The sequence below is a fragment of the Mangifera indica genome, chromosome 16, assembly GCF_011075055.1.
Source record: "Mangifera indica cultivar Alphonso chromosome 16, CATAS_Mindica_2.1, whole genome shotgun sequence".
NCBI classification, from domain to species: Eukaryota; Viridiplantae; Streptophyta; class Magnoliopsida; order Sapindales; family Anacardiaceae; genus Mangifera; species Mangifera indica.
In genome coordinates, this window is record NC_058152.1 from 2,234,325 (window position 1) to 2,256,818 (window position 22,494).

The 22,494-nt window shown below is 34.5% G+C and overlaps 3 protein-coding genes across 8 annotated transcripts; all 3 read left to right on the forward strand.

The window, feature by feature from the left end:
* Window positions 1-2,685: 2,685 nt before the first annotated feature.
* On the forward strand, window positions 2,686-6,803 carry LOC123199185 (probable disease resistance protein At5g66900). The gene is made up of 5 exons (XM_044614073.1): window positions 2,686-4,340; window positions 4,772-5,166; window positions 5,337-5,683; window positions 5,998-6,194; window positions 6,281-6,803. Exons 1-5 carry the CDS (start codon window positions 3,641-3,643, stop codon window positions 6,769-6,771), a joined length of 2,130 nt encoding a protein of 709 aa, XP_044470008.1. The 5' UTR covers window positions 2,686-3,640; the 3' UTR covers window positions 6,772-6,803.
* Window positions 6,804-6,809: 6 nt separating this feature from the next.
* Window positions 6,810-11,187, forward strand: LOC123199186 (mitogen-activated protein kinase kinase kinase 5-like). Its single transcript, XM_044614074.1, is given in 12 exon segments — window positions 6,810-7,000; window positions 7,226-7,581; window positions 7,584-7,737; window positions 7,820-7,907; window positions 8,145-8,207; window positions 8,296-8,459; window positions 8,644-8,719; window positions 9,383-9,442; window positions 9,517-9,642; window positions 10,247-10,456; window positions 10,543-10,636; window positions 10,751-11,187. Coding segments are annotated over 10 exon segments (1,326 nt in total). The 5' UTR covers window positions 6,810-7,000; window position 7,226; the 3' UTR covers window positions 10,573-10,636; window positions 10,751-11,187.
* Window positions 11,188-15,368: 4,181 nt separating this feature from the next.
* LOC123199181 (probable disease resistance protein At5g66900) lies at window positions 15,369-22,494 on the forward strand. Of its 6 annotated transcripts, XM_044614066.1 has the most exons (14): window positions 15,373-16,148; window positions 16,582-16,976; window positions 17,147-17,493; window positions 17,810-18,006; window positions 18,089-18,588; window positions 18,709-18,809; window positions 19,037-19,549; window positions 19,632-19,719; window positions 19,954-20,016; window positions 20,105-20,268; window positions 20,453-20,528; window positions 21,191-21,250; window positions 21,325-21,450; window positions 22,026-22,494. In XM_044614066.1, exons 1-14 carry the CDS (start codon window positions 15,503-15,505, stop codon window positions 22,239-22,241), a joined length of 3,492 nt encoding a protein of 1,163 aa, XP_044470001.1. In that variant the 5' UTR covers window positions 15,373-15,502; the 3' UTR covers window positions 22,242-22,494. The 6 variants fall into 6 exon arrangements, with proteins under 6 accessions (XP_044470004.1, XP_044470000.1, XP_044470002.1 ...); XM_044614065.1 differs by having other exon boundaries at window positions 15,370-16,148; window positions 18,089-18,809; window positions 21,941-22,268; XM_044614067.1 differs by having other exon boundaries at window positions 15,370-16,148; window positions 18,089-18,809; window positions 21,976-22,070.

Here is a 22,494-nt window from a genome sequence, read left to right on the forward strand (position 1 = left end):
TCTTGGGAGAAATAATGCAAAAAGCAAGGATTCTCATGCTTTTGCTTTTCTTTTAGATGCAAAAAGCCAAGGATTCTCATGCTTTTGCTTCTCTTTACTTTTCCATCTAGGAAATCAATAAAGGTTTATCCCTGAGTGAAAGTTGTTCCACTCTTAGAATTGAGACCTGTTTTTTTGCTAGAAGACAAAGTGATGCCTAACATTGGAGGAGCTGTTTTTGGAGCATTCTTCGGAGCGTTATTCCAGGCTGTTGTAGAGGCAAATATTAAAGCAGAGATGTTCAAGACCTTGTTGGAACAACTAAAGTTCACTTAAACGTCTGAATCTTTTTTCGTAAATGAAATTCAGAAGTTGAATAGAGATTTGGATTGGCCAAAGCATGAAACTGACAGGTTAACTGGAACAATGCGAGCAATTTTGAGCACAAATGCTCTTCAATAAGATTGAATTGCTTTAAAAGAATTTGTTACGCTCACAAACTTCAGAAACTGGATGCCTCAGTAGTTAGGTTCTGTCAGGTTGATAATGTCTTATGTTCGATGGTTGTGCTCCCTTAGTCAATCTAAAGACGTTGTTTGGGGGGTAGTTGGGTTGGAGTCTCCAAAAACCTTCAAATTTATGAAGTGTAACAGCTAAATTCCTTGTCAATTTCCTCTTGTATCTCGACTAGTAACACCATGACTGTCGTAACCTCAATCCAACACATTTGATCCGAATTCCTAGCTGTTTTTCACTAAATTTTAGTCTAAGACCTTCAATTTAGTTAAAGATGGATCACCTTGGAGTATTAATTGTTTATTTGCAGTTCTAAATTTAATATACATGACCTTCCAATTTACAATTATTCCACTCCCAACACCAGGTCTACATTCTCAAGTTGAAAGGGTAGAAAATTTTGAGTTATCGAAATTCCTTGTATTGCAATAGACGCCCCTTCACAAATTCCAGAGCTCTAAATTCGCTTCCCATCACCTACTAAAACCCCCCAAATGGTTTAGTCAGTCAAATTCACACACCAATTCCTTAACCATTTCCAATGAAATGAAATTGTGGGCAGTACCAAAATCCACCAAAATGATCACTTTCCATTTTCCAATTCGTCGCTTCACTTTGAGTGTTTCATAAGAAGTGAGACCCATAACGGAATGTAGAGATCTTCTATTTTCTATCAGAACCTATCCCATCTTCCTAGTATTAACCTCTCTCTTCAGTTTTGGTCCTTTTGAACCACAGACGCTCTGTTTTTTTGTTCCTTAATGGCCAAAAGACTTATTCCCACCCAAGGTTTAGTTTAAATCTGAAGTCACACCTACTAAGTTTCAAAAATTCAAACATTTATTCATCTATTGAATTTGGGTATTACTATCAGAAATAAAATGTCATTTAGAAATTTTATTTAAATTCATATTTTCAATTACTTTTAAGTTTTGAAATTTTTATTTCTGCTTCTTAACCTCATATTTTTCAAGTTTAAAAATTTATTTTTCACCTCTAAATCTAGGGTTACAAACTTTTTCCCATATAAATTCTAATTGCACCCAATTTCCTTTCTCCTCCTCCTTATTAACGATTCCTCATCTTTGGCCATTGGCTCTCTTTCTCTCGGTGACGCTCCTTTTATTTACTAACAAAGACAAAAGATCTTTGTTTGAGAAGAAAATAATGAGTCATTGTCTGAGACAAAGACAAAGACGAAGACGAAGACAAAGAGAAAAAGAAAGACGAAGACAAAAAAAGTAAAAATTATTGATATAAAATTATAAAGATACAAGGCTCAATTTTTCAATTTCGCTACAAAAAGAAAAACTATCTACGTGGAAAGGTGACTTTCTTACCAACATGAAAATGAAACATGTTGTGTAGAATTAGTGGATGAAGAGTGCATGAAAAACATATACGATTACAGTTGACCCGAATGAGATTTAACCTTTTTAAAAGTATTGTATAATAACTTTATTATCAATATTATAAAATACATTATTTTCTATGTACACATCTAAGTTATCATTTAACTATTGATCAATTATTTTATTATGCAAAACAAGTCTTCACAAAATTTATTACTGAAAATGTTATCTCTATACTAGTAACGATAATTAGTAAAATCAATATTAATTTTATTAACAGATAAACTAATAACACATTATCTTTTTTAGTTTCAACTATCACTTTTAAAAAATCTTTTAGACAACACTTATAATTTTATTTAAAACAATAATTGTAGTTTCTTTTTGGATCACTGATGTTAACATTAAAAATATATTATCTTGATATATTATTTTATTTAATTTTTTAATAATAAAAAATTACGATAATTTTTTATTATTAATAGTGATTTATCATATAATATAGATAATAATCTGATTATTAATTTATTTTTTGTATTAAAAATTATCAAAATAATCTTGATTTTATTATAATTTTATTTTTATTTACTAATTTTTTATGTATAAAATACTTTTATTCTTAATTAATATAAAAAATAATATAAAATATATTTTAAAATAATTATATAGAAAGGTATTTATATAAAATAATGTTTTAATATTTTTTTAATATTTTTAATTAAATACGATAATTATTTATAATAATCAATTTTTATCAAACAAAAATAATTTTTTTACTATTACCAAACTGCCCTTATAATTTCATGAACTCTCGTTTCTTCATCTACCTTTCTTCTTTCACCTCTCTTGTTTAAAGACAAGATCTCTCGTCCGACTATGTAACTTTCCTCCTCGTCCGCTCCTTCGTTGGCAGTTGTACGCTCGTCTGAATTGTCTCCTAATCAAGTCCTTATAACTAGATTGGCATGGTTAATGAATAGAACTGTGTAACGATGTTTAGACTTCTCGATGTAGCTTACTCCAACAAAATCCCACTTGGCATTTTCAGAAACTTGATCACTCTCCGTACTCTAAACCTACGTCTCAAATCCCCATGTGGCCAACTCCCTTCTAATCTTTATCTCTATTCTAATATTCGTAATTTAGCTCGAAACATTAGGTTCCATCTCTCCGTCTAGCGCAAATAGAACTCCATATGCATCAATTTGGAGGTCCTCACCTCACTGCCAACCCATATCCATTAGGTAGGAAAGTGCAACCATATATGTCAAAAGGAAACAGTTCTAGTTTTTCTCCGTTTTTGTGTTTGTTTTCTGAGAAATTTAAGGGGATAATTGGTGGTTTGTGTTGAATGTTGGGGGTAATGGTGGATGCCCACTAAATTACTTTCAAATTCTCTTAGTTAAAGTTAACAGACAAAGTCGGAGACTACAGGGAAAGTGTCATTTTGAAACTTAAAGGCAGGTTCTTCCCTTAATTAAGCCGCCGCGTGGTCTTGTCAATGTCAATGCTAAACTGGCCACAATCCACAGCCCTATGTGCAATTGTGCAGTATTGTGTAGTAAGCTTCGTTTACATTTACAAAAGCACCGGTAAGCTCTGGACTAGCTACACCTGTACCTTCTCTAATTTTCGTTTATCGTTTGTCCAAGTGAGACAGTGAAGAAGAGAGAACAACTAACCTTGATTAAGGGAGGCTATTATTCTTTCTTCATGGATTCATTACAAAGCTCGGATTGCAATTGAAATTAGTTCAGTTCTTGAATTGGGTATTTACGATTTGAAGTGGTGGGATGGAAACTGACAGTGGTGGGAAGGAAGCTGGGATGGAAGCCGAAAGTGGTGGAAGGGAAGCTGAATTTATTGGAGGAGCTTTTCTTGGAGCACTGTTTGAGGACCTACTAAGAGGTGTTGCAGAGGGCAAAGAGAAAGACAAAAATTTAAGGCCCCATTTGGAGCATGTGGAATCTGCTTTGCGAAATAATGCTAGGGTTATCGAACATATTGAGAAGTGCAATAAAATATTGGATCATCCAGGGAGTGAAACTCAATTGTTGATTGACAAAATGAAGGGAGGCGGGGGGCTTCTTCGCAAGTGCTCCACAGTGAAGTGGAATCCCATTAAAAACACTCGTTATGCTAATAAACTAGTGAAACTGGATAGCCTAATTGACAGGCTCCTTCAGGTTGATATGCCAGCTCAAAAGACAGGTGACAACAAAGAAATTCTTGTGGGTGTGACAGATCAACAAAGGTCTTTAATCGCATGTTCTAGTACTGGAGACATTCGTGGCAAGTTTGATCAAGATGGGATTATTAGACCTTGCTCAGTGCCTGATCCTCCGGAGATTACCCCTGGATTAGATGTACCTTTGGAGGAGTTAAAGAGGGAATTGTTAAGGGATGGCAAGCAAGTGATTGTTGTGTCAGCTCCTGGAGGAACTGGGAAGACTACATTGATTAAAAAACTTTGCAAAGACCAAAACGTTGAAGGTATCCATATCAATTACTTATTCTCCTTTTTTTTTTCTAAGCCCTTTATGTTTAAGTTAATTTGCACTGTTGCATAATTATTTATAATGATTGTGTTGATAACTTTTCCGTTGAGATACTGATTGTCTATTGAATTAGAAATCCTTCAGTAAAACCTGCCAGTTTCGCTATATTGCTAGATATAAACCTCTGTACCATTAGTTCTTATGGGAATAGAAGTTCTTTTGGGTTTTTGTACATTCAAATTTGTTGTTAGGAGATTGATGAAGCAATTTTCATTTATCATAGTTCTGCTGTATGTACTAAAGTCTGGAAGGATAGATAACATGTACACATGGTGTTTCAGTTGTGTTCAAATTTCATTAGGTAGTAGTGGCACTTAGTTTCAGAAGAACCTTTATTGAAAGCATTCTGACACGGTATTTGAACAGAAAAATTCAAGGACAAGATTTTCTTTGTCAGTGTTTCTAAACCACACGATGTGAAGGTCATCGTACGGAAAATAATCCAACATTTGGGTAAAGATGTACCTGAGTTTCAAACAGATGAGCATGCAATCAATGACTTGGAACGATTGTTGAAGGAAATGGGATCACAGCCCATATTGTTAGTCCTTGATGATGTCTGGTCTGAATCAGAATCCATGCTGCACAAGTTCAAGTCCCAATTGCCCAATTACAAGATTTTGGTGACTTCAAGATCTGTATTCCCAAAACTTGGTTTTGTATATAAATTAAAACCATTGAATGAAGAAGCTGCTGAAACACTTTTCCGTTATACAACAGGTGGAGACTCATCCATTCAAGATCAAAAGCTTGTCAATAAGGTGCTCAACAATCTTCAGTACTAAGATGTACATATGCGTCTGTTTTCCTTTTATTTTCATTTTTATTATGCATATATTGGATATGAAATCATTTTTAGTTTAAGTTATTAAACTTCTTTGCATGTTTAATCAACCAAAGCACACTTTGATTTAGCATAAATTTATTACAGATATTGGGAATCTGTAAGGGATCTCCTCTCGCCCTTACTGTTGTTGGTAGATCACTCTGCGGGCGGCCTGCAGCGGTCTGGAAAAGTAAAGTCAAGGAATGGCAGGATACTACTATTTTCCCTTCTAACACTGATTTGCTTGTTTGTCTCCAAAGCAGCTTGGATGCCTTAAATGATAAGCTCAAGGAGTGTTACATGGACCTTGGTTCATTTCCTGAGTACCATAGAATTCCTGTCACCACCCTTATCGACATGTGGGTGGAATTGTATAAAAGGGATGAAGATGATCTTTGTGCCATCCTTAGTGATCTCTCCAATGTAAATCTGTTTGATCTAGTGGCGACAAGGTATGCTGGCTATATAGTTCTCTATAATGTAACTAAATGCTTTCTCTGATGATTTCTCAAAGGGGTAAATGAAGAAAAGGTATTTAAAAGCAAACAAAAGTTTCAGGGAGCCACTAATAAAGTTTAGCATTTTGTGATTCATTTTATGGATGACTGTCTTCAATTGTTGCAAATGAGAATTGATTGTGATGAATTTTATACCTGTGTCACTGACTATTCATTCTATCAACTTATCAAGTCTGTTGTTTAATATCTACAGAATTTGAATCTGATCCTAACTAATAATTTATGCCTATTCGACCGGAAAATGGCAGTGATGAAAGCTCCCACCACGATCACTTTGTTGTACAGCATGATCTTCTCAGAGAGCTAATTATATATCAAAGCATGTTGGAACCAGTAGAAAAGATGAAAAGACTATTCATCGAGATAAGTGGAAACAATTTTCCTGAGTGGTGGTTGGAAAAGAAATCGCAACCAGTAAATGCGCGTCTCTTGTCGATAACCACAGGTTTTTCATTTCAAACACACCTCTGATTTTTTTTTTTTTGAAAATTTCCTATGTTCTGCTCATTTTAAATTGGACATCATTTGCAGATGATACATTCTCATCTAGTTGGTATGATCTCGAAGCACCTGCAGTAGAAGTTGTGGTTCTAAATGTTCGAACAAAGGAGTACACCATGCCGAATTTTATGGAGAAGATGAAAAATTTGAAGGTGTTGATAGTCACAGGTTGTGGATTCCTTCCTGTTGAATTAAGTGACTTTCAACTTCTCAGTTCTTTGCCCAATCTAAAGAGAATTAGATTGGAGCGAGTTTCAATTCCTTGGTTTGACATGACAACGATGCAAATGAAACATCTGCAGAAGATATCTTTGGTTTTATGCAATGTGGGTCAGGTTTTCAGTAATTCTACCTTCCAAATTTCAAATGCATTTCCAAATCTGAAGGAGTTGGACATTGATTATTGCAATGATCTTGAGGCACTGCCCGATGACATGGGTAATATCATCTCCCTAAAAACTCTCAGCATCACTAATTGTCATAAGCTGCCCCAACTGCCTGATGGATCGGCAAGCTGGTAAACTTGGAGGTTTTAAAGCTTGCTTCGTGTACTAATCTGGAAGCATTGCCTGACTCAATCGAGAACCTAACCAATTTAAAGTTCCTCGATATATCTGAATGTCTGGGCATCGCAGAATTCCCAGTGCAGATTGGAAGAAGCTTGGACGAGAGAGAACGAGACAGTTTTATAGATAGAGATAGATATAGATCAGATGGAGCTGGCGACGGAGTTTCATCAACAATTAAGAGGTCTTATTTTATTTTCTCTGTTTTTATTTCGTATTGGTTCAATTGAATGAAATTAACATTTTATAAATTTATGATTATCATAATTAATTAATTAACTCAGCCTGCATTCTGATTTTTCCCTTTTTAGCTTCTGCATATTGTAGCATTAATGGAGACACATTTTTTATTATTTATAATGAGCTTAATTTAATTATTATTTCCTTGTAAATTGTTGTCGTGTTTCAGCATGTTCTCCTGCCTTGTTAAGAGGAAGAAGACTGGATATTTGGAGACGAGGCCAACAAGGAAGTTGCAGCTAGATCTGAATACAATTGAAAGCTCTAGAGAAAAGATGTTTCAGCATTATTATAATTTTCCTCAGGGTAATAAAGTATGGTCTGCCCCAGAGATGCTGCGTTTAGATATTCCTGGCCTTCGTTCATCTGCATACTTTGATTACACTGCTTTTAGTGCTGATAATTCTCCTTGTCAAAGTCCTCCTAGTATAAGCCCATGTCGAAACCCTGTTAGCCCAACTGGGACTCCCTCACCGATGAATTCCAAATTGTCCCGTGAAACTGCTAGTCATGTTGAAGTCCATCCCTACCTCTTCCTCCAGGTTCACCCATTTCTTCAGCTTCAACTTCTATTCCACATATTCCAGCTAAACCTGAACCTTTTCCAATGAATAGTCAGTGGCAAAAGGGAAAGCTTATTGGACGGGGTACTTTTGGAAGTGTTTATGTTGCCAGCAATCGGTATATGGATTCTGTGTAATCTTATTGCTAGTTTCTTCTTCTGATGCAGCAAACACTAAATTTGGCTTTTCCTTTGTGACAGAGAAACCGGAGCTTTGTGTGCGATGAAAGAGGTTGAAATATTTCCCGGTGACCCAAAATCTGCTGAGTGTATAAAGCAACTGGAACAGGTTGGTACCAAGCAGATTGCGTTCAAAACAAACCAAATTTCTTAAATGCAAAAGAGATTAAGAGGTTGCCTATAAATATATTTTGTGGTTTGCTTTGTCAGATCTCATTGGCCCTGACGTACGTATTGTATATGTTCTGCTTTTTTGAGCTATGAACAGTTTTTTTTTTTTTTTGGGTTCATAGAGAAAAGTGAAAACGCTATAACATCTCCCATCTAACTCTTGCATTTGTTTCAGGAAATCAAAGTTCTTAGCCAATTGAAGCACCCAAACATTGTGCAGTATTATGGTAGTGAAATAGTTGAGTAATCTTCTGGTTGCAGGTTTGGCATCCTGTTTGTAATGTTTGCTTGCTGTAGCATTGACTCTAAATTTTATGTATTGGCAGGTTGAAGACAAATTTTATATATATCTGGAGTATGTTCATCCTGGTTCGATTAACAAATATGTCCATGAACATTGTGGAGCAATGACAGAGTCTGTTGTTCGCAATTTTACTCGTCATATTCTTTTTGGATTGGCTTACTTACATAGTAAAAAGACGATCCACAGGTACAAACAACACGCTTTGTTTGAAACGTTATCTTCCTGTACATTTAATGTGGCAAATTGAAGTATAAGAGCATAATACATTTAATTCAGTTTATATGTAGAGTGAATTGTAATCTTAGGGGCAAGCCTATCGTAGTTGATTGGGATTATTTTCAGAATGTGTTATTTATTTATTTTTATATAGGGACATCAAAGGAGCTAATCTACTTGTTGATGCGTTAGGAATTGTTAAGCTTGCTGACTTTGGAATGGCTAAACTTGTGAGTTTTCATTAAACTTTTTAAATATTGTTATATGCAATGCTCAAAGGCATGTTTTTAATTGTGTACCTGTGAGATCTTTGAAGTTTTCTTCTTGCAGGAATTCTCTGTTTCTTTGCCTTTTTTAAAGTGTGCATTACAAATTTGCTTCTTTGTGGTTATCTTAATGCGAAAATTTTATTCATGCTGCTATAGCATTAGATTGAAATTTTTGGGTATTCTTGAATTTAAAAGTGAGACAAAGTCTTTAATTGGGGGATTTCTCCTTCTGCTTGGGCAAAAATGTGACAGTGTGGTACAAGCTGAAACAACGATTTGCAGTCTTTTATGTGACAAAATTATAGCAGTATATTCTGTTAGTTTTATTCCTGTATTTCTTTTAACATTAACTGTCAAATAATTTAGTGTTAGCCTTAATTTACCTTTGTGATCCCATAAGCAGTGTTATCATATGTTCAATGTGCTGGTGCTTATTCTTTCTGGTCCACGTAATATGCTATATATAATTTAGAAAAAGGTTACCTTGGATGGTTGAAACTGCATGTATATAATGGTATCTGAAAACAACACTCATTATTTATTGCTTTAACAATCCATCATCTGGGATTTTTTTGTTCTTTCATATTTGGCCTTAATAATTTTTGGGCTTCATTTGTTTCTCAGCTGACTGGACAAGGAGCCCTTCTTTCTATGAAGGGAAGCCCATACTGGATGGCTCCAGAGGTACATTTTTGCTGCAACATCAACTTGTGCTGTTCTATAGCTTCACAATATTGATATTAATGTTTTCCTTGCAGCTCATAATGTCGGTCATGCAGAAAGATGGCAACTCTGATCTTGCACTTGCTGTTGATATCTGGAGCTTGGGTTGTACTATAATTGAAATGTTTACTGGGAAACCTCCATGGAGTGAGTTTGAAGGGGTAAGCATCTACTGTTTCTAAATGTTACTTAACTTATGAGCTGCAATGGATGTAAATGTCTTAAAATGCCAAATTGCTATTTATTCACTCTTTTGAAGAAGTCTTAAATAGTTTCAGTAGTAATTGGCTGTACATCATCAAATTTTTTGTGTTAAATTTGTTTGTTTGTAGTAGTTATTCTTGTTTTCCAGCATTCACTTATTGAAACTTAGAAGGTTTCAATCAATACACATTTTACATTTGTTGCAGAATGGCTTTTTTGTGCACTGATTTGAAAAGTCCTAGAGTCTTTTTTGTGATTTGCCTACATTAACCTGTTCTTTTAGCTTTCCACGTTTATAATTCATTAATCGACGCTAGATCAATAGATCTTTTGCATTTTTTCCTTGGTATTGCCTTTATTACCTGTCCTTAATATCTAATTCTGTGTCTGGTCATATTTCCTGTTTATGAGTACTGTTTTCTGTCTTTGGTCATGACAATGAAAGGTATTGATAGTAAGTTGTTCAAAGATTGCTTCAGGTGTCTGCAATATCAAGGGGTTTCAGTAATGATTGCTCGTATTGATGCAATAAATTGTTTGAAAACTCTTGTATTGATGCAGGCTGCAGCTATGTTTAAGGCTATGAAGGATATCCCAACCATACCTGAAAACTTATCAGCTGAGGGCAAGGATTTTTTGCGATGTTGCTTCCGGAGATATCCTGCAGAGAGGCCAACTGCCAGCATGTTACTAGAACACCAATTCTTGAAAAACTCACAACATACTGATATCACATCTTGCTCTCATCCGTTTATTGGGATGAAATTGACTGTAAGTTATAAATGAAACTTGTCTTTGTTTTTCCTCTTTCCTGTTTCTATTGTTTAGTTACAGGATGTCCGCTGTACCCTTGACAGGATAAACCCCAAACTCCCAGAGAATTGTGAGGGTAAAATTGATCAGTTTCCTCTCTTCTGAGGCCACAAACTCAACAAAATTGTCTTCTGAAAGGTAGGAGTTACTTGTTTTATCTTTGCATACCTAGACAATTGAATTCAGTGCATTGAAGTTGGTAATTCTTTACTGTTGCATGATTGCCGCGCATCATTTTTTATCTTCAGCCAGAATGATCAATGATCCTCCGTTGAAACTTCCAACTAGAGTTTGCATTTGATAATTCTCCATGTTCAATCTTCGATGATCTTCCTCGTTTATGTCCTCTATGCATCAAGCACAGCACACACAGTTTAATATGGAGGAAATGGAGGTTATTCTATCATGTATTGTCACTGTGTTGATTGATTCTGCCATAGAATTATTTAGGAAGATGGAGCTTGTGGGAATTGATCAAAGCCTCCTGAAGTCTGAAAAGTTATTAATAACATCCTTCCTTGAAGCAAAAGTATAACTAGGTAGAGTGAATACAGAAGCAGGTTTGTGTACTCTACTAATTAAAAATCTGTGCATATGTATCTGTAAATTTTACTAATTGAGGATCAATCTGTAGATTTTGGCTTAACCTAGTCGCCTATCAATGTCAATATCATGTTGGCTTTTTACCATTCATTTCTCTTACTAATCACTATGCATTTTACTGTTTTCCATTTACAGTAAAACAGTAAATTTATCTTATTTAGTATGAATGACATTCCTAATGTAATAATCCAATTAGAGTGAAATTGCTCGATTATTAATAAAAAAAAAAAAAAAATTAACATAGATTTCCTCACTGATAACCATATTTTATGAGCATTTAAAATCCCCATCAGAAAACCAAGACCAATCTGAAAAATGTAGCCTATGCCTCATTACAATGTCACAAAGAAAAACAAATGGATGGATATAATGTTATCACATTAATTTGCAAGGGACATCATGGGTTATAAACCAGTCCAATTCATGATAGTTGAATTATGTATTGTATTGTGTATAAAAAATCTAAGTTTTTGTATAATATATTAAGCATCATATCATATCATATAATACAGTTTTTAAAAAATTAAATAATAAAATAATAAAAAAGTCATTAATTTCAAAAAATATCATAAATATCTATAAAAATTTAATATTACTCATATATATTCTTATTATATTATCATTTTCTTTTAAAATTGTATTAATTCATATTAATAATATATATTTTATTGTATAATACATTCGTTGTATTGTGTTAATTCAATATACTTTATAATACATATTGTTTTTATCTTTATTATATCATATCATAAGATACGTATAATATATTATAAAGTATTAATAACTATGTTTTAAATTAAGCTGTAGTTGGATTGGCCAAAGCATGAAGCTGACGAGTTCATCAAGAAACTGGAACGATGCGAGCAACTTGTGCGCAAATGCTCCTCGATATGGTTGAATTGCTTTAAAAGATCATAACATGCCCACAAACTTCAAAAACTGGATGCCTCAACAGTCATGGTCTTTCGGGTCGATGATGTCTTATGTTCGGTTTTTGTGCTTCCTCAATCAATCTAATGGCGTCCTCCTACGTTTGTTTGGGATGTAGTTGGGTTAACTTCTCAAACAAGTAGCTGACTCCTTGGCAATTTTCTCGTGTTCCGACTGATGACACGAAAGTTGTCGTAAGCTTAATCCAAAATACTTGATCGAACCCCTAATAGTTTAATTTGGCTAAAGATAGATCACTTTAGAGTCTCGATTGTTTATTTGCAATTTTAAATTTGATATGCATAACCCTCCAATTTGCTTGCACCTCTTTTAGAGACCAGAGCCATTCCGCTAGTCTACATAGCCAGGTTGAAAAGGTAGAAAATTCTGGGTCATTGAAATTCTTTGTAGTGCAGTCTTTGCCCCTTTGCAAATTCCAGTGCTCTGAATTCGCTTCCTATCACCCATCAACACCCCCAAATTGTTTTAGTCGGTTGACTCTGTATACCCAATTGCTTGACCATTTCCATTGAAATGAAACTGTAAGTAGCACCATAATCTACCAAAATGATCACTCCCCGTTTCCCAATTCATCCCTTCAATTTGAGTGTTTTGTAAGAAGTGAGACTGTAAAGATAGTTCAATTTGTTATCAGACCCATATCCGTAAGTGAGACCTATAATTGAATGTACATATAGTTTGATTTCTTGTCAGAACCAATCCTCTCTTCTTGATACAAACCTCTCGCTACAGTTCTGTCGTTGAGGACAATGTTGATTTCGTGGTGCTTGTCGAAGCTTTCTTGGGTCCAAATTGGTCTGGGCCTTCCTTTTTGGTTTATTTTTTTGGACACCACCATTGCATGGGCCTAACTATTAGTCTTAAACACCCTGATTTTCCCTATGACTTCTTTTGCAAGCCCATTATGAAGGTCCCTTTCAAGTTTCAAAAATTCTTTAGACATATTACCTTTAAAGAGTGCTAGTTTTGGGGCGAGGAATTTTACGTATATATTTTTAAATATATAGGACATATATTATTATATAATTAAAAATTATTTTATTTTTAATTTAAAATAACAAAATTTTTTCTAACAAAATTTAAAAAACGCTCCCTTAAAATTAAGAAAAAAACTTTTATATGCGTTTTTATTAGCAAATGCCTCATAACATAATCAAGCCCTCTTTTTTGTTTTTGTCTGATTTTTGTAACGATATACAAAATCTAATTTAAAGTGGTTTGAAAAATTTTCAAACCAAATTGACAAAAAAGGTTTAAAAAATTTTCAAACCAAACCAAACTAAAAAAATACAGAATGCTTTGGTTTAGAGTACGGTTTAGATCTATTAAAATCAATTCAGTTCTAAATATATATTATTTAATAAAATTAATTGAATTATAATTTTCTAAAATATAATATAAATATAGAAAATAAATATGAAATATATACAATACGCAATATAAATATAAAGAAAATAACAAAATAAATATAAAAAAACAAATTGTATAATTTTTTTTGTTAGTTATACGTCTAATTACCTATTAAAAAATTTTATCGAATATAGTTATATATTTATATTTTAAAAAATGTATAATTTACAGTTTGATTTAGTTTAAAAATCGTTCAAATCCCAACCCAAATTGAAAAATGGATTTTTTTTTTAAATTTATCAACTTAAACTAAACAATTTAAAAAACCAAACTAAATCATAATTTTTAAATATTCGATTTGATTTTATAGTTTGAATCGAATTATACATACCCTTAGTTTTTTGAGGATTTTAAACGGATAATGGCTGGCTTGTGCAAAATGTTGGGTGTAATTGATATATGCCTACTAAATTACTTTCATTTTCTTTTAGTCGAAGACTTGGGCAAAAATATTATTATAATAATTTATTTTTTATTACTAACTTTTCTTTTAAGTATTAAAAAAACTAATAATATAATCTTTATTTTGCTATATATCATTGCTAATTAATTTGGTAAGAACAAAAATATTTTTATTTTAAATTAAGATAACAAGTAATATGAAAAATATTTTAGAATAATTTTATATAAAAATATTTAAGTGAAATAATATTTTAATACATTTAATCAAATATGATAATTTTTTTATTAATTTATTTTTATTAAATATAAATATTTATTTTTATAATATTTTTTATTTTTAATAAAAAAATATTACATGGATGAAGGTACCCTTAAATTAACAAAGAAAGTTGGAAACCACATTGAAAATGTCATTTTGAAACTTAACGGCAGGTTCTTCCCTTAGACCGCCGCGTAATATAGTCAATGTCAATGCTAACATGGCCACAGGACCCATAATCCACAGCCCCATGCGTAGCATGCGGTGGGTAGCCTCGTTTACATTTAGAAAAGGGGAAAAGAACTATTTCCCACCCAAATTTTAGCCTAATCTCAAAGTCACATCTATGGGAGATGAAAAATCTAAACTCCTACCCATGACCAAACTTCTATTAATTTTTTCTGATAAAGAGAGGGATAAAATAGTTATTTTACTGTTTATATTAAAAGTTATAAAGTTTATTACTTTTCACCCCCCTTAAGTTTTAGAAACTAATATTTCATTTTTACCTAAAGTTTTTAAACTTTGAAAAGTAACATTTTCACCCCAAACCTAGGGTTTCTATATTTTTCAAAATGTAATCGCCCCCCATAACTTTCAAAAATAGTAGTTTCACCCTCATTCTTCAACTTCATCTTCTGACATCTTCTCTAGCGTCGTCTCTTACCTCCTCCTTCTCCTGGTGCGACGACGGTGATGTGATAAAGAGATTTTCATATCCTCATTGCACGATGCACCGAAAAGATGGAGATTTCTTCATCGCACGATGCGACAAAGGATGATGCTTCGTTGTCCTTCGTTACTCGTCACATCGTTCGATGCGACAATGAAGGATGATGAAATATCTTCCTTCGTCATCCCTTGTAATGGGAGATGGGAGATCGGTGGAATACGTTGCTCGTCAGTGGTGGTCGGAGAAGGAAGCAAACCCTAGGGGTAAAATATAAATTTTTCAAACTTTGAGGATAGGTTGAGGTGTTAGTTTTTAAAACCTGGAGGGGAAAAATGGTAAAATTTTAAAGTTTTACAGTTTATAGATAAAATGACGATTTTACCCATATCTCTAACTGAAAATTTGGATGGCAGTTTGGTCATGAGTGAGAGTTTGAATTTTTCATCTCCCGTGGGTGTGAGTTTCAAATTGAGCTAAAAGTTGGGTGGCAATAGTGCTTTTCCCTTAGTAAACCGTCACCTCTGGACTAGCTACATCTGTGCGTTGCCTAATTCTCTTATCTTGTTTGTTCAAGAGAAAAAAAGAACAATATAACTTTGATTCAAGGGAGGCTACTATTCTTCCTTATTAGAGTCGTTACGTATTGAAATTGAAATTAGTTCAGTTCTTGAATTGGGTATCTGGGTTTTGAAGAGAAAGTGGTGAGATGGAATTTCCATTAATTGGAGTAGCTTTTCCTGGAACAGTGTTTGGGGAGCTGCTTAGAGCTGTTGTAGAGCCTAAAGGGAAAGCAAAACATTTCAAGCCCCAACTGGAGCAACTAGAATCTACTTTGCGAAATAATGCTAAGGTTATCGAACAAATTGAGAAGTACAATGAAATATTGGATCATCCAAGGAGTGAAACTCAACTGTTGAAGGAGAAAATGCAGGAAGGCGTGCTGCTTGTTCGCAGATGCTCAACAGTGAAGTGGAATCCCATTAAAAAGACTCGTTATGCTGATAGACTAGTGAAACTGAATAGCTTAATCAACAGGTTCTTTCAGGTTGATATGCAAGCACAACAGACAAGAGACACCAAAGAAATTCTGCTGGGTATGAGAGATCTACAAAGGTCTTTCATCGCATCTTCTAGTACTGGAGACATTAGTGGCAAGTTAGATCAAGATGGGATTATTAGACCTTGCTCAGTGCCTGATCCTCCGGAGATTACCCCTGGATTAGATGTACCTTTGGAGGAGTTAAAGAGGGAATTGTTAAGGGATGGAGAGCAAGTGATTGTTGTGTCAGCTCCTGGAGGAACTGGGAAGACTACACTGATTAAAAAACTTTGCAAAGACCAAAAAGTTGAAGGTATCCATATCTATTACTCGTTCTCCCTTTTTTCTTCCTAAGCCCTTTATGTTTAAGTTAATTTGCTCTGTTGCATAATTATTTATAATGATTGTGTTGATAACATTTCCGTTTAGATACTGATTTTCTATTGAATTAGACGGCCTTCAGTAAAACCTGTCAGTTTTGCTATATTGCTAGATATGACCTCTGTACCATTGGTTCTTATGGTAATAGAAGTTCTTTTGGGTTTCTGTACATTCAAATTTGTTGTTAGGAGATTGATGGAGCAATTTTCATTTATCATAGTTCTGCTGTATGTACTAAAGTCTGGATTTGGATAGATAACATGTACACATGGTGTTTAAATTGTGTTCGAATTTCTTAAGGTTGTAGTGGCACTTAATTTTGTAAGAACCTCTATTGGAAGCATTCTGACACGGTATTTGAACAGAAAAATTCAAGGACAACATTTTCTTTGTCACCGTTTCTAAACCACACAATGTGAAGGTCATCGTACAGAAAATAATCCAACACTTGGGTAAAGATGTACCTGAGTTTCAAACAGATGAGCATGCAATCAATGACTTGGAACGATTGTTAAAGGAAATGGGATCACAGCCCATATTGTTAGTCCTTGATGATGTCTGGTCTGAATCAGAATCCATGCTGCGCAAGTTCAAGTCCCAATTGCCGAATTACAAGATTTTGGTGACTTCAAGATCTGTATTCCCAAAACTTGGTTTTGTATATAAATTAAAACCATTGTATGAAGAAGCTGCTGAAACACTTTTCCGTTATACAACAGGTGGAGACTCGTCCATTCGAGATCAAAAGCTTGTCAATAAGGTGCTCATCAATCTTTAGTACAAAGATGTACATATGCGTCTGTTTTCCTTTTATTTTCATTTTTATTGTGCATACATTGGATATGAAATCATTTTTCGCTTAAGTTACTAAACTTTTTTGCATGTTTAATCAACCAAAGCACACTTTGATTTGGTGTAAATTTATTACAGATTTTGGGAATCTGTAAGGGATCTCCTCTTGCCCTTACTGTTATTGGTAGATCACTCTGTGGGCGGCCTGCAGCAGTCTGGAAAAGTAAAGTGAAGGAATGGCAGCATGCTACTATTTTCCATTCTAACACTGATTTGCTTGTTTGTCTCCAAAGCAGCTTGGATGCCTTAGATGATAAGCTCAAGGAATGTTACATGGACCTTGGTTCGTTTCCTGAGTACCATAGAATTCCTGTTGCCACCCTTATCGACATGTGGGTGGAATTGTATAAAAGGGATGAAGATGATCTTTGTGCCATCCTTAGTGATCTCTCCAATGTAAATCTGTTTGATCTAGTGGTGACAAGGTATACTGGCTATGTAGTTCTCTATAATGTAACTAAATGCTTTCTCTAATGATTTTTTCTCATAGGGATAAAAGAAGAAAAGGTATTTAAAAGCAAACAAAGTTTCAGGGAGCCACTAATAAAGTTTAGCATTTTGTGGTTCATTTTATGGATGACTGTCTTCAATTGTTGCAAATCATAATTGATTGTGATGAATTTTGTATCTGTGTCATTGACTATTCATTCTATCAACTTATCAAGTCTGTCGTTTAATATCTACAGAATTTGGATCTGATCCTAACTAATAACTTATGCCCATTTGACTGGAAAATGGCAGTGATGAAAGCTCCCACCACTATCACTTTGTTGAACAGCATGATCTTCTCAGAGAGCTAATTATATATCAAAGCATGTTGGAACCAGTAGAAAAGATGAAAAGACTATTCATCGAGATAAGTGGAAACAATTTTCCTGAGTGGTGGTTGGAAAAGAAATCACAACCAGTAAATGCCCGTCTCTTGTCGATAACCACAGGTTTTTCATTTCAAACACACCTCTGATTTTTTTTTTTTAATTTCCTATGTTCTGCTCATTCTAAATTGGACATGATTTGCAGATGATACATTCTCATCTAGTTGGTATGATCTTGAAGCACCTGCAGTAGAAGTTGTGGTTCTAAATGTTCGAACAAAGGAGTACACCATGCCGAATTTTATGGAGAAGATGAAAAATTTGAAGGTGTTGATAGTCACAGGTTGTGGATTCCTTCCTGTTGAAATAAGTAACTTTCAACTTCTTGGTTCTTTGCCCAATCTAAAGAGAATTAGATTGGAGCAAGTTTCAATTCCTTGGTTTGACATGACAACGATGCAAATGAGACATCTGCAGAAGATATCTTTGGTTTTATGCAATGTGGGTCAGGTTTTCAGTAATTCTACCTTCCAAATTTCAAATGCATTTCCAAATCTGAAGGAGTTGGACATTGATTACTGCAATGATCTTGAGGCACTGCCTGATGACATGGGTAATATTGTCTCCCTAAAAACTCTCAGCATCACTAATTGTCATAAGCTGCCCCAACTGCCTGACGGGATCGGCAAGCTGGTAAACTTAGAGGTACTAAAGCTTGCTTCGTGTTCTGATCTGGAAGCGTTGCCTGGCTCAATCGAGAACCTAATCAATTTAAAGTTCCTTGATATATCTGAATGTCTAAGCACCGCAGAATTGCCAGTGCAGATTGGAAGAAGCTTGGAGGAGAGACAACGAGACGGTTTTATAGATAATGATAGAGATAGATCAAATGGAGCTGGCGATGGAGTTTCATCAACAATTAAGAGGTCTTATTTTATTTTCTCTGTTTTTATTTCGTATTGGTTCAATTGAATGAAATTAACATTTTATGAATTTATGGCTATCATAATTAATCAATTAACTCATCCTGCATTCCGATTTTCCCTTTTTAGCTTCTGCATATTGTAGCATTAATGGAGACACATTTTTTATTATTTATAATGAGCGTAATTTAATTATTATTATTTCCTTGTAAATTGTTGTTGTGTTTCAGTGTGTGCTCCCACTGTGTTGAGAGGAAGAAGACTGGATATTTGGAGACAAGGCCAACAAGGAAGTTGCAGCTAGATCTGAATACAATTGAAAGCTCTAGAGAAAAGATGTTTCAGCATTATTATAATTTTCCTCAGGGTAATAAAGTATGGTCTGCCACGGAGATGCTGTGTCTTGATGTTCCTGGCCTTCCTCTATCTGGATACTTTGATTACACTGCTTTTAGTGCTGATAATTCTCCTTGTCAAGGTCCTCCTAGTTTAAGCCCATGTCGAAATCCTGTTAGCCCAACTGGGACTCCCTCACCGGTGAATTCCAAATTGTCCCATGAAACTGCTAGTCATGTTGAAGTCCATCCCTTACCTCTTCCTCCAGGTTCACCCATTTCTTCACTTCCAACTTCTATTCCACATATTCTAGCTAAACCTGAACCTTGTCCAATGAATAATCAGTGGAAAAAGGGAAAGCTTATTGGACGGGGTACTTTTGGAAGTGTTTATGTTGCCAGCAATCGGTAAATGGATTCTGTGTAATCTTATTGCTAGTTTCTTCTTCTGATGCAGCAAACACTAAATTTGGCTTTCCCTTTCTGACAGAGAAACTGGAGCTTTGTGTGCAATGAAAGAGGTTGAAATATTTCCTGATGACCCAAAATCTGCTGAGTGTATAAAGCAACTGGAACAGGTTGGTACCAAGCATATTGCATTCAAAACGAACCAAATTTCTTAAATGCATAAGAGATTAAGAGGTTGCCTATAAATATATTTTGTGGTTTGCTTTGGCAGATCTCATTGGCCCTGCCGTACATGTTGTATAAGTTCTGCTTTTTTGAGCTATGAACATTTTTTTTTTTTTTTTGATTCAGAGAAAAGTGAAAACATTATAACATCTCCGATCTAATTCTTGCATTTGTTTCAGGAAATCAAAGTTCTGAGCCAATTGAAGCACCCAAACATTGTGCAGTATTATGGTAGTGAAATAGTTGAGTAATCTTCTGGTTGCAGGTTTGGTATCCTGTTTGCAATGTTTGCTTGCTGTAGCATTGACTCTAAATTTTATGCATTGGCAGGTTGAAGACAAATTTTATATATATATGGAGTATGTTCATCCTGGTTCGATTAACAAATATGTCCGTGAACATTGTGGAGCAATGACAGAATCTGTTGTTCGCAATTTTACTCGTCATATTCTTTCGGGATTGGCTTACTTACATAGTAAAAAGACAATCCACAGGTACAAAGAGCATGCTTTGTTTGAAAAGTTACCTTCGCGTACATTAAATGTGGCAAATTGAAGTATAAGAGCTTAGTACATTTAATTCAGTTTATATGTAGAGTGAATTGTAATCTTAGGGGCAAGCCTATTGTAATTTATTGGGATTATTTTCAGATTGTGTTATTTATTTATTTTTATATAGGGACATCAAAGGAGCTAATCTACTTGTTGATGCGTTAGGGGTTGTTAAGCTTGCTGACTTTGGAATGGCTAAACTTGTGAGTTTTCATTTAACTTTTTATATATTGTTATGTGCAATAGTCAAAGGCAAGTTTGTAATTGTGTGCCTGTGAGATCTTTGAAGTTTTCTTCTCGCAGGCATTCTCTGTTTCTTTGCCCTTTTTAAGGTGTGCATTACGAATTTGCTTCTCTATGGTTATCTTAATGCGAAAATTTTATTCATGCTGCTATAGCATTAAATTGAAATTTATGGGTATTCCTGAATTTAAAAGTGAGATGAAGTCTTTAATTGGGGGATTTCTCCTTCTGCTTGGGCAAAAATGTGACAGTATGGTACAAGCTGAAACAATGATTTGCAGTCTTTTATGTGACAAAATTATAGCTGTATATTCTGTTAATTTTATTCCTGTATTGCTTTTAACATTAACTGTCAAATAAATTAGTGTTAGCCTTAATTTGCCTGTTGTGATCCCATAAGTAGTGTTATTATATGTTTAAAGTGCTGGTGCTTATTCTTGCTGTTCCATGTAATACGCTACATATAATTTAGAAAAAGGTTACCTTGGATGGTTGAAACTACTTATATAATGGCATATCAACACTACACTCATTAATTATTGCCTTAACAATCCATAATCTGGGTTCTTTTTGTTCTCTCATATTTGGCCTTAGTAATTTTTGGGCTTCATTTATTTCTCAGCTGACTGGACAGGGAGCTGATCTTTCTTTTAAGGGAAGCCCATACTGGATGGCTCCAGAGGTACATTTTTGCTGCAACATCAATTTGTGCTGGTCTATGGCTTCACAATATTGATATCAATTTTTTCCTTGCAGCTCATAATGTCTCTCATGCAGAAAGATAGCAACTCTGATCTTGCACTTGCTGTTGATATCTGGAGCTTGGGTTGTACTATAATTGAAATGTTTACTGGGAAACCTCCATGGAGTGAGTTTGAAGGGGTAAGCATCTGCTGTTTCTAAATGTTGCTTAACTTATGAGCTGCAATGGATGTAAATGTCTTGAAATGCCAAGTTGCTAATTATTCACTCTTTTGAAGATATCTTAAATAGTTTCAGTAGTAATTGGATCTAATATCAAATTTTTTGTGTTCAGTTTGTTTGTTCGCAGTAGTTATTCTTGTTTTCCAGCATTCACTTATTGAAACTTAGAAGGTTTCAATCAATACACATTTTACATTTGTTGCAGAATGGCTTCTTTTGTGCACTGATTTGAAGAGAGTCCTAAAGTCTTTTTCAGTGATTTGCCTACATTAACCTGTTCTTTTAGCTTTCCAGGTTTATAATTCATTAATCGATGCTAGATCGATAGATCTTTTGCACTTTTTCCTTGGTGTTCTCTTTATTACCTGTCCTTAATATCTAATTCTGTGTCTGGTCATATTTCCTGTTTATGAGTACTGTTTTCTGTCTTTGGTCACAACAATGAAAGGTATTGATGGTAAGTTGTTCAAGAGATTGCTTCAGGGGTCTGCAATATCAAGGTGTTTCAGTAATGGTTGCCTGTATTGATGCAGGCTGCAGCTATTTTTAAGGCTATGAAGGATATCCCAACCATACCCGAAAATTTATCAGCTGAGGGCAAGGATTTTTTGCGATGTTGCTTCCGGACATGTCCTGCAGAGAGGCCAACTGCCAGCATTTTACTAGAACACCAATTCTTGAAAAACTCACAACATACTGATATCACATGTTGCTCTCATTCGTTTACTGGGATGAAAGTTACTATTTGATATAAATAAAAATTGTCTTTTGTTTTTCGTCTTTCCAATTTCTATTGTTTAGTTACAGGATGTGGGTTGTACCCTTGACAGGGTAAACCCCAAAGTCTCAGAGAATTGTGAGGGTAAAATTGATCAGTTCTCTCTCTCCTAAGCTCACAAAAGTGTCATCTGAAAGGTAGGAGATACTTTATACTTGTTTTATCTTTGCATATCTAAACAATTGAATTCAGTGCAATGAAGTTGGTAATTCTTTACTCTTGCA

Coding starts and splice junctions, on each gene's coding strand:
- LOC123199185 (XM_044614073.1), top strand. CDS start 3,641: ATGGAAACTGACAGTGGTGGGAAGGAAGCTGGGATGGAAGCCGAAAGT. Junction 5,167..5,336: donor ATCAAAAGCTTGTCAATAAG/GTGCTCAACAAT, acceptor AATTTATTACAG/ATATTGGGAATCTGTAAGGG. Junction 6,195..6,280: donor TCTCTTGTCGATAACCACAG/GTTTTTCATTTC, acceptor CATCATTTGCAG/ATGATACATTCTCATCTAGT.
- LOC123199181 (XM_044614064.1), top strand. CDS start 15,503: ATGGAATTTCCATTAATTGGAGTAGCTTTTCCTGGAACAGTGTTTGGG. Junction 16,977..17,146: donor ATCAAAAGCTTGTCAATAAG/GTGCTCATCAAT, acceptor AATTTATTACAG/ATTTTGGGAATCTGTAAGGG. Junction 21,451..22,025: donor CATGGAGTGAGTTTGAAGGG/GTAAGCATCTGC, acceptor GTATTGATGCAG/GCTGCAGCTATTTTTAAGGC.